The 12,229-nt window shown below is 38.2% G+C and overlaps 1 protein-coding gene across 1 annotated transcript in view; it reads left to right on the top strand.

Annotated features, from left to right (window-relative positions):
* Positions 1-12,229, top strand: part of NAALADL2 (N-acetylated alpha-linked acidic dipeptidase like 2) — a 314,967-nt gene that overhangs the window by 118,104 nt on the left and 184,634 nt on the right. Inside the window, exon 3 of the mRNA XM_015637920.2 lies at positions 10,881-11,151. Within this exon, the coding sequence (XP_015493406.1) occupies positions 10,881-11,151 (271 nt within the window). The remainder of the gene's footprint in view (positions 1-10,880; positions 11,152-12,229) is intronic.

Raw genomic sequence — 12,229 nt, 5'->3', positions numbered from 1 at the left:
CTGAACCACTTTGGGGGTGAGTGGAGGAAGAAGTTGAAAAAGGGACACGATGTCCATTAGGCTGCACTGAAACACTCACTGGGTTCCTGCATTTGCTAAGTAATGTAGATTTGTTTTCTGAAGGTTTCCAATAAAACACAAAAATTCAATTTATCTTCAATTTTCCCAAAACACAGACTTTACAGATACCTTTGTTTTAGACTTCAGCTATACCTGCAATTTTTCAATTTTTTTTTCCTGTTCATACAAATTTGATTGTGACTACACTGCAGAAGTTGGGGTTTGATGTTTTCTTTGTCCCCTGCTTAAAAAATCTGAAGCTTCTCTGATTCAGCTTGATTGAATATATTTAGACTCTGAACCCCCTACTGTTTTTTTTTCATTGTGATATTTGTCCTTTTCATATGTCAGTGAGTGTGTCATATGTGTTAATGTCATAGATTTTTAAGGAACTTGGGGGTGAAATGTTGTGTCTGCATAGTCCACGTGGGTAGTGTGTTACCAAGAATATGAGTAGTCACATCATGCTAATAACAAATAGACCATCTGCCTCCCACAATTCCTCCAGTACTTGATAGTTTAATAGATGGTTTTGTCTTCATAGTAGATGTAAGAAGCAGTGCAGCATGGCCACGACAATGTTTTTTTCTGCAGTGGAGATAACTTGAGTGTGTTCTGTATGTGAGTACCCAGAAAAAAACCTGATGAATCTCTGAATCCTGTTTTGTGTCCTCATGTCTGTCTCTGGCTTCCCTAACACACCTCATTCAGAGCAAACTCAGACTCATATGTGCAGAAAGTGAGACAAAAAAAGAAGTTTTCTGTTATTATATAACAGTTCTGCTTTAATTTTTTTTCCCCCAAAGATTTAATTGACATTGCAGCTTTGGACTAGAGCACTTTTACTGTCCAACAAAAGCCATCCCAGCCTGGCCTTTGGGTAGGACCATCAGGGCACTACAGCATCCATTTGTCCTGGCAGTGAGAAGTTCAGGTGATTGTGCACCAAATTGTGCTGAATAGAAGGGGGCATTTTTCAGTCTGGGTTCCAATTCCTGCACATCTGCATATTGCTGTTGTCTTGGGATTTTTCTGGTGCTCTGTTCTCTTAAACCTGGGCTTTGAAATTTTTGTTAGATCATAGGAGAGGCTGAAAGTAAATATTGCCCCCTGAAACCAGCACCTGCTGTTCTGGGAACACTTTGTGGGGTTTGTTTTGTTTTCAGCTAGAGAAAGGCCAGAAGTCCCAGGGGATTTTGCAGTGGGTAAGGAAATGTGGATAAATAGATGGCTTTGGGGGAAGTCAGGTACTCTTGGACATGCCAGTGGCAACAGGGAATGTTGTATAGAAAATGTGCCAAAGGAAGAGGGAGAAGGAGCAGGTCAGGTCCCTTTCCTATCCCTTTACTGGAAATCTCTGCACTGTGACACCTACATTTTACCATGTACACCCAAGGGTTATAAATGTGCTCCTCAGGGATGTGTGGACTTTACTGAGACTGCTGAGAGGAGATGAAGTTGGTAGATCAACCTTAGAAGGGACAGAAAAGACCTTTTTGTGTGGTCTCAGGTGGACTGTGCAGATGGTTTCAAGAGATCTGCTGTACTGGGAGCAAACTGGATTCTCATTGCAAATGGAGTGATGCTTTTGGAAGCCAAATCTCTGATCAGCCCCAGATTTGGCATCAGTCGAGGCTTAGAACTGAGCAAGCAAATATTTGGAATTTCACCTGCTTTAAAAAGTTTATCCTTCTAGTGTCCACACTGGTGTCCAGTGAAATCTGGTGTGAGGCAGATAGAACAATTCTGGATGTCTAGCACTTAAGCTAAGTTGTCTTTTTTGGGAACTTTTTGTGGGTTTTTTTTAGGGGTGGGAGCAGGTGAATGCATTTTTAACAGTGGATTCTCAGCACTTTGAAAATCTGACCTGTTTTATACAGTTGAGGGAGATGTATTCAGGACCATTCCTTCTAGAAGCAGAAGAGTGATGAAACGATGAGGCCCCTTCGAGGTCAGCAGAGCTGAAGGAGTCGATGAACTTACTGGAGAGGTACAGAGTTGAAATCAAAATAAAGGACAGCAGAAGGATAATAATTGAATTTTATGGAGGCAGAGGATAATTGGATACTAATCCTTCATTTTCAGTGCAAATGGCATATTCAGAATGGCCTTTTGTTGGACTTGTGCTTCAAGAGGAGCAGGGACAGGCTGGAAAGGGGCCAGAAGTGGTGAGAGAGGGCAGCTGGAGATTTCAGGAGCAGTATTTCTTAGGAAATGACTGAGGAAATTTGATTTCAAGGCAAGATCAGTTGAGGGAAGGCCATGAGAGCAATCCCTAAGTATGTAAAAAAACACCTGCAGAGAGAAAAAGATTAGTCTGTTCTCAACAGGGGGAAAGGAGAAAATGCAGTGAGTCTAAATACAGCAGGGTGATTATTTAGGATGGACAAGAGGTTTATATCTTTGGAAAAGGGCAGGAAAAGAAATGCCTGGAGTGGCAGTGGGGTGACCTGAGCATGCCTCAAACCAAATGATCTCCTGTGGCCTCTTCCCAAGCCTGTCTTTATAAGATTTTATGCTTGCTCCTTTGGAGGAGAGAGCTTTTAGTTTATCCACAAGCAGTTGGATTTGTGGTACAGTGTAAATAACTTCAGGACAGTGTTTTGGTTATCAGTGCTGATTTCCTCAGCTGTATATTAGAACTGAAGGGTCACTTGGAAGCTGTCAGAGTTTTCAGATGAAAACAAATGCATCTGGAACACAGTTCAGCTGGTGAGATGGAGATTATCAGAACTAAGCCTTGTGATATGGCATTTGTGATAACACTTTCCTTACATAAGCATGTGGAGATGGTATTTTATCCTTCCTCCTTTTTTTTTTTTCCTTTTAATCTGCAGTTTTCATTTTAGCCAATGCACTCTACCAGAATTTTAAATATTTTTGTAAAATATCCAAGCTGACATATCAGCTAGGAATCTTTGCAGTTCTATTGAAATTGCACTAGTAAATTAACATATAGGAAAATGAGGCTGGTTAACAGGAAGGTTACATGGCATCATCTTGTGGTTGTCTTAGGTTTTCCTGTATATAAGGTTAACTTCTGGAAATTAGTGAAAGAAATTAAAGATTTTACATTCTTTTCAAATTCTAAAAACGAAACATTTATTTGGGGATTTACCTAATTCAAAGTAATCCTCAATCTTTAAATAATAGGTAGCATTTCTAAGCATTGCTAAGTTGTGGGTTTGGTTGGAGTTTTTTGGTTTTTTGATTTTGGGTTAGCATGCCCTCTTTAATTCCTTATTGTCCTTTGAGAACTGGGGTATTATTTAAAAGTTAAATCATACAGTTCCAATAAAGATGTCCAGTGCCATCAGAATGACACATTCAGTGTAATTACTTTAGAGTTCACAGTGCAATCTAATGATTGGCAATTGAAAGGAATAAAATACTGCCAGTTGAGCAGTATTGAGATTTTCTTTTTCTTTCTTTTTTTTTTTTTTTTTTATCAGCAGATTTCCTGTATTAAAAGCAAGGTTTCAAAGGTCTTTTTTTTTTTTTTTTTTTTGATCAATAGGTTTTCTGTATAGAAAAAGAACCACTGCTATTCATATCCACACAGAAATGGTCTCTTGCTGGAAGTAAACCTAATTGTCTCCGACAGTAAAAGGAACCACTTGGACTTGATTATGCAGCTGGTCACATTTTATTGAGGCACTGACATATTCCCTGTGGTCTGGGAAGAAAAGAAGATGATATCTTTGTGAGGTTTTGCTGGGTCAGTGCTCTGCCAGTGAATGCAGGGTTATGTGCAAACATTTCAAGGTGAGGGATTGTCTTTTTCCCATCCTCCTTCCGCTGTGGCTCGACATCGCCCTCGGCGTTGTAACCTGCTGGAAAATGCAGGGCACAGCTGTTTGGAGCTGCTGTTTCCCTTGCATTAGGAGAAAACACAGTAAAACTTCTTGATTAAATAATTAGACCTATAATCTTTGAATAAAATTATATATTCCCTTTGCTGTGTTTGAAACAGAGGCTAAGATATCCTTGTATGTCCAAAATAAAGGTTTAGGTTAAAGCATGCAGCTTATTTAAAATGTTTTAGGTGGAACTGTACAAAAGTGCAGTTTGTGATGTTATGCATGCACACAATCATCTGCACCATAGAAGAAAACCTGTCTCCTGTGATTGAAATTTAGGAACTATGAAAATTAATAAGAAAACTGTAGTTGTGGGCATGTTATTGATTGTGAAAGAAAATGGCATCATTTTGAGAGATCATCTTTCAAACAAGAGTTCCTTTAATAATAATGAAAGAGGTTTCCTGTAGATCTCTTCATTGTGTACAAATTCTGAAATAACTTTTTTTGCCAACACCTCATCTGTTGAAAGCCATTTATTGTAATAAATAGAATAAATGTATGAGGAGTAGATCAGTCCAGTTTGTGGTAAGTATTTGAAGTTTTGTGTTGGGGAGAAGCAAGGTCTCCTTGCTTTGCTAAAAGGAAGGTGTCATTCTTGTAACCAAAGGGAACAGTGGAACCTGGCAGTGAGTTCTTTAGAGCTAAAGTACAGAGTGTAAAAGTTACTTTCTTTCTGTAGAATTAGGTCTTAGGATCTTTGAAACAGTCCATTTGTGGACTGGAGCTGTCATTCCCCATGTGCTGTGGTTCATTTACTATTGTTAAAGTAGATAGTGATAACCATCTATAGTTTGTGGGGTTTTATTTTTTTTTTAAACCTGTTTCCAGAATGAGGGAAGAGAAATGCTTAATGACATTCTCATATCATTCTCATGTAGTTGAGTAAGGTGTAGGTCACAGAAAAGTGAGTGCATGAAAAAAAAAAAAAAAGATAAAGATTTAAAAGAAAAAAAAAAAGAAACAAAAATAAATAAAATAAATACTATTTGATAACTGAAGCCACAAGTGTAAACAGCCAATCAAGTTTCTGTTTCTAGCTGTCTCTGCCTACCTGACCCCCTGCTTATCTCATACTGGCCTTCTAATATTCTGACGTGTTTAGAAGATTTGGATGCTGGTTAAATGTCACATAACTGATATCCAGATCTCTTAAAAGGCTTTGGAAAGCTCACCTATGGCCAGTTCATGACTTTGCAATGTTTAGTGTTGGGGAACAAAGAATTGCTTGTTTTCCAATAAACTGGAATCAGAGAGTGAGAGAATCAGTAATTTTTCACTGCCTTCCACCATCTGCCTTGAATGCAAGTTTGGCTTGTTGGGAAGTGAGATTTGAACTATCCCCATGAGTTTTATTTAAAAAATATAAAAGGCATTTGACTGATGTGATGGGTAGGAACAATAAACTTGGCAGTCCTGTAGTGAAAAAAAACATAAATGTACAAAATAGCTAAGCTTGGGAGGCAGCAGGGGCTGAGACCTGAGAGTGTTCTTCAATCCCATGGCAAAGAACTTCTCAGGAAAATGAGAAGTTTTCCCTGGAGCAGTTCTGCATCAATTGATGCTACGATAGGAGAAGATACATTTGGTCAGGTACCCCTGTGGAAGTCTAGTACCCAGGTGAGCTTCAGCACAGTGCAAAAATGCTACGAAGTTTTGTTTAAAAGTATTATTCTGTTTTCTCATAGAATGACTTTCTAAAGAGAGAGCTTATGACACTTTTATTGGAAATACCTGAAAGCCACAGGAGACATAATATTTTTTTAAAAAAAAATAAAATTCCAAAGGGCTTTTTTGCTAGAGAACTGCACAACCAAATTTAGAACCATTGTTCTGTTTTCTGACATTCTGTAATTTTTATGATTTCATGAATTGAATTTATTCTGTGTCTGTGAGTAGTAAAAGATGCCATAAATCACAGTCCCTTTTGTTAAAAGCATGAATTGTACTTCTTTATGTTAAAGCATGTTTAAATGTATATTGTAGGCCCCATGTAACATGGTGCAGATGCAGCACTGTAAATATTCCCTTAGGTAGCAAAAGCAGTATGTTGTTACCCAAGAATGAGCAGGGGTAATTGTTATTATTATTATTATTATTGCTAGAAATATGCCCAGAATATCCAGAATGTATGAAGACTGATGGTAGATGTGACAGAGGACATTTCACAGGTCAGCTTTCTGCAGCAGATGCTGGTGACCTTGCAGTGTAACCTGAAGAACCTGAGGTGCTTCAGGATCCTTTGTGCAACTCTTCACACCATGAACACGTTTCTCTCACCTCATGATAAATATTTATCCTTTCTTGGACCTGAATTTATTTATTTCTGTGTTTTGGGAGCAGCAAATTTGTGGCCATCAGTTCAGACTATGGGAAATCCAACTGGGCAGGTTGGAGACCAGCCCGGTGGAGTGCCCTAATTAACAGGAACATGTAATTAAAATTGAAGCAGATGTGGCTTGGGCAGGTGGTATTTCCTGAGTGTTTCCTGTGTGTGCACACTGAGTGTGATGGACACAAATAATTCCTCTTTCTGCAAGTGTGGGAAATTCTGGTGCATCTGCTGAGTAGTTGGTGCATCCTGTGCCACAGCTCGGCTCTTAATGGACTGAAACAACCTCTGAAATCCTCAACATATGAAAACATCTTTAAAACTCAAAGTCTGAGGTTTAAATAAAATAAAAAAAAAAAAAAGACATTAACATGAGAGGCTATAAATGCATTAACCCCATGTGATGCATTTCCTGCATTCTTCTGTGATTATCTGCTACCAGCTACTGTTGGGAGCATCATGTTAAGACAAGAGAACACTTTGATCTGATGCAGCTTTACAAAATATGAGAGGTTGTTGCAGCTCACAGGATCTGAGAGCAGCCAGTCAGCTGAAAAATCAATCTGTAAAAATTCCAAAATCACATTTATTGTTAGCTCTTACCTAAAATCACAGTAGTTGCTTTATGAACAATTTTGGTGAACTGGAAGAAAACAGTAGAAATTTACAGTCGAAATATGGGAATAAGGCATTTAAACATCTAACTCAGCAAAACTGGAATTTAGATGATTTTTTTTAGTGGGCCAGGAAGTGTAGGCCAGTTCCCCATGCTCGTGGCAATACAGTTGGTAAATCTGAAAAGGAAAAAAACTAACCAAACCAACCACACTTAAAGTTTTATGTATTTGCTGGGATTTTTTGTCCCTGTAGCTTTTTTCAGATTTAATCTGTAGAATCCTTCTGCAATTCCATTTTTATTTTTTTATGGGGTTTTATAGAAATTTAATAGGATTAACTGAGAAGTAATTGTGTCATACAGTTAAATTATTCCATCTCTTGGTTGTTGGAGTGACCTGTTGTAATTTTTCAGTATCTGTTGAGTGGTGTTCAGTGTCCCAGCTGGCTTATTTGCAATACCTTGTTCTCTCCTTTGGCAAATGTGTCAAAAAGTGCTGTTGTAGCAAATGACTTTCCATTAAGGCACGGCAGGTCTGTGTTCCCCATGGTTACCAAATTGAAAATGAAATTTGTATGTTTTGTGTGTGTGTGTGTTCATTAATCTTTTATAATCACCTGGTAAAGAACAGCCTCTTGAAGCTTCAGAGGCTGCAGAACCCCTGGCTTTATTACAGGTGTATCTTCAACATATTTAAAATTGTTTTTCTAGGTTTAGGACTTTGAATCTTCAACAGTGGTAGTCTTTTGGTCACACCAAAGTGGGAAATCTTTACCTTCTTCAAGTGAAGTAGGGTGAACTTTCTAGGTTTTAAGTGCAATTTTACCTGTTTTTTAAGAGTTGAGGAACTGATCATTTTGAGATGGAGGAGAATGCTCAAGAAATTAGTTTATATCCTGTTCTGATGTACATTAGTTCAATCCTGATCTTTATTAGAAAACAAAGGCCAGGAATTTGTGGGAATCCCTGAGAGCATCCTAGAAAGGCACAGGAGTGTGCAGCCTGGCATTGTTAGATTTGTTGGTGTTGATTCTGACTTGAGACCAAATCTTCAGCGTGTGGTGGCTCCACTTCACTGGATTGTGGAGATTTACAACAGAGATGTGCCCATAAACTTTGTGGTTATTCCCATTGAATGAACCTGAAAAAAGCACCTGAATAAAATATCATTTTAATGTGACCAACGGGAGTAAAAAATTTGGCTGAAGTTATCAGAGGCAGTGCTGTAAATGGAAATTGGCAATTGCAGTGGTATTGGTTCCTTCTGAGTGTGCAGCTGCTCGGGGAACTGAGAAACATCCTCATCCTGAGGGGCTGCTCCTCTCCACTGCTGAATTCCCACTGCTGGGAGTTTCTGAGCCCTGCAAGTTCCTAGGAAGTAAATAATTTGAGCATTTGTAAAGAAGGACTGTGAAGTGCATGTGAAGTGTTGATTTTCTTCCAGGCTGAACTGCCAAACTTGACAATTTTCTGAATTTGGCTGGGTTTAGAAAATACTGGTTATGCATATTTTACTAGTTACACAATTAGTATGTGAAAAAATAATGAGTTAAATTAGCTCTGACTTGAAGTTCATGCAGTCAGCATCAAAGGCAAATGCAAGTCAGCTATTGTAATAAATCTGGGAAAAAAAAGCTTTCTGGTGGCGTTTGTAAGATTTATCAAAGTAGTCTAATATGTGCTGATTTATTGTAAAATAATGTGTGCTCATAATTTGCAATTTGATTTCAACATGCTATAAAGAGGTTATGGAGTAAATAGTGAGTGGAATAATTTCTATAATTTAATCAGGTATGTTGTTTCAAAGTTTCAAAGACATGTTGATTTAGTTATGAAGGGGAAAGTAACTTCTATTAGTAAGGGAGCAACTTGCTTATTGTATCTTCCTCTTTTAATGCTTAATTCCTTTTATTGTGGCTGAATACTTCTGATTGCAATGTGCCATAACCCTATTGGCCTGGGATAAGTTTCTTTAATTATTTATTCTATTAATGTTTCTGTCACCTCAGGGAAATGCAAATATTTTGTTAATGATTGTGTTAATCAAACAACTTTCTATATTTCTACACTGCCCAAGTTTGTCATTACATTAGCAGGCACAGGAGAGGAAATTGGAAACTTGTAATATACTGCAGATTGGATTAAGTCATCTGTGTGGTGTAGACTGCTTGAAGACTTATTTTTGATAACTCAAAAACATTAAATCTGCAAGACAGTTATTGTTCCTGACAAGGTCCCTGAAGTTCTAACATAAAGCCAGTGTTGTTGTAAAGATTTTGAACTTTGGGTGTGACCAGCCTCCCTGGAGCAATTCAGCTTGGGATGCAACATATTGCTTTGAACAATTATATCTTGAATTTGATACTGAAAAATTTAAAAATTTAAAAATTATATTTTATAAAAAAAAACATTATTATACAAAGATATATCTGTTTTTTAAAAAAAGCCTTTTGCATGTTGGAACGACCCTTCCACCCATGCAATGTGGTGATGGGCATTAGGCATTTGAATGGAGTATACAATTTCTGAGCCATTTCTAGGAATAATGGGTGTTGCAACTCCACTTTCTCCCTTTTAAGGCCTTGATGTTGTCTAGGCAGTAAATGTTCATTTTTCAAACATTCAGCCACAAGATGGGTGGAGAAGGGAGCCCTTGTGCTTGACTTCCATCCCAAGCTTTGCTGGCTGGGGCTGTCCCTGGGGGCATTGCAGACCCTCCTGGAATGGCAGTACCTTTAGCCAGGAGGTTTTGGATACTCCAGGGGCACCTGGAAAGTGTCTGGTGGGATTCTCAGATACCTGTTGCTTCCTTAAAAAGACTGCACATTATTCAACCATTTATTTTTGACATGTGCAAAACAGCCAGGGTGTTTTTTTGCAGTTCTGTTGAGGACCTTAAAGCAGTTAAGTTTAGTGGCCTTTTTGTGAAGAGAAGGTTGTGCACAAGACTTTCAGGCAGTGTCAGTATCTCTGCTTAGAAATCAATACATCTGTGATCCTTAATCTTCTTTTCAGTCCTGAGAGCTTTGTAGACACACCAAAAAACCAAATAAACCAAAGAAAACCTCAACTTCACAAAATTCAGCAAATATTCCATAAGCTTTTTGTGCCGTACTTGGGCAGGGTTTTTTATTTGAGTAATAAATTTTATTTCTGTACTTCTTTGCTTACATGACTGCTTGCCTGTGTAAGTAGAGAAATCCTGCAGTTGTTCCTTCAGCAAGCCCATCCTCTGAAGTTATCCTGGCAATAGTTTCAGCATCTGGAATCCTTTGGCATGTTCTGGGGAGGAGAGTGGTCCTTTGGTGCCTTCATCCTGTGGCCCCTGTGCCAGTCAGTGTGGAAAGTGATGCAAACCCATGATATGAGCCCAGACCAACCTGAGTTCTCACTGACCCATCAGTGGATAATGCCAAAATAATTCCCATGTTTGCCTTTTATGCTGGCCAAGCTGGTGGCTCAGGTGGTCCTTCAGTGCAGGTAGGAAATGTGAAGAACTCACTGACAGTGAGCACATCATCTGGGGGAACAGTTTCATTCTGCATTGTAAATTTGCTTTCCTTGATGAATTCAAGCCAAACATGTAATTATAACAATGTAATTATAACTAATTTTTAGCATCATGCCCTCCCTGACATCCTTGAGATGTTACTTCAGATTGGCTTCTTCATGTTTAAAGATTGGTTAAATTTATGTTCTTTTAGAAATTTTAACAGCAAATGATGTATGAATTTTGAAACAGTTACTGTGGTAATTTCTGTAGGATTCTTTGTTTCATTTGGATATGTCTCCTATGCATACATTTTATTCTTAATTTTATTTCCAAAAAAGCAATTGCCTTTGTCTTGTACTTGGTAAGAAAATATTTGCCAAAAAATGAAAGTCATATAATTTTTTTTTTGCATATTTGATGATAGTTTTTTTAATAAAGTCATGCACTGATGCATAGAAAGGTAGAAGAGACCTTATGGGAAATAAACTAAACCTGTGTTTGTGTGGGTTTTTTCCCCAGAGATTTGTTAGAGTTCCCCAGAGAAGATGATGCAGACATTGCAATGAAGATCCTGGGTCAGTGGCATTCCCAAGGCCTGGAAGATGTCCAGCTGGTGAATTACTCCGTTCTGCTCGACCTGCCAGGCCCTTCTTCAAACACTGTAACTCTGCAAAACAGCGGGGAATGCTTTTATCCAAGTGGACAACAGTGCAGCAGAGACCCCAGAACACTTCACAGCCAAGACCTCCTGTACTCGTACGCAGCTTATTCTGCCAAAGGAACTCTTGAGGTAACGTGGCCATTTGTCTCTGTCACTTGTGGTGAAACAGACTTAGGAAACATCAGGTTTTCCTGAACCTGACTGGAAAATTGGACATAGAATCACAGAATTATTTAGGTAGGAAAAGACTTCTAAGATCATCAAATGCAATTGATAATATGCTGAAATGCCCAGCCTTGAAATAAGCTTTATGTGAATTTATGATGTGGCCATCATACTTATTTTAATTAACCTTACAACCTTATATTTATGAATAGCTCATAGGAGATATATACAGATATACACTCACATATATCTATGTGAATAATTTCTTTTCAAGTATCTGTGTTTATGAATTGTCACATTTTGCTTGTGTGTAAAAATCTGGAAGCTGTGTCTAGAGTTTCACTTTATCCTTGCTGATGTATGAGTGCTAGAGGTTTGAGGGATGCTTGTAGGAAGGATGAGATGAGGCTGGTAGGAGTGCTGGGCTAATACCTGGAGCCTCTGAATTATGGTTGTGGATCTCACATAGTTTTTTCTGTGACAACTCAGTTGACACATCTGCTCTGTTTCCTCTCGAAAACACCGATTTGTAGTTTTATCTTACTGTAGTTACTCTAGGAAGTTTTGTCAGCAAAAAGATTCTACCTATTTGGATTTGTTACTTGCCAAGTGAAATAAGATCTTGGATTATCTTGTCTTCACTGTCTGTTTTCCTTTAGCTTCTTGCTAAATATTTTGAGAGTGCACAAAGGGGCCGTCATTTCTGTTTACCTTCCTAGCTGAGATAGTGTAAATCTTAATATTTATAAAATATAAATATTGCAGTTTCCCTGTTAATTGCATTATTGTCATCTTCCTTTTAAAAGTATCACATTATTATTATTCCACTGATGCTGGGGGGTTTCCATCTTGGTTTCTTATTTAAAAGATATGTTTGTTCATGGCTTAGAACACTTACAGGCTATAAAGGAACAGATTGTGAACATCTTAATATTTAAGCATGCCTACTGTCCATGCTGAGTCTTGTCAGCCTCCATTCTGGGGCTCTGTCCACTTCAAATCTGTTGCTGAGAAGCAAAATGAAGTAGGCAAGAAAAGGTCC

The sequence above is a fragment of the Parus major genome, chromosome 9 (genome assembly GCF_001522545.3).
Source record: "Parus major isolate Abel chromosome 9, Parus_major1.1, whole genome shotgun sequence".
Classification (NCBI taxonomy): domain Eukaryota; kingdom Metazoa; phylum Chordata; class Aves; order Passeriformes; family Paridae; genus Parus; species Parus major.
Note: the sequence above shows the minus strand (reverse complement) of the source record. Positions and strands in the feature narration are given on the sequence as shown.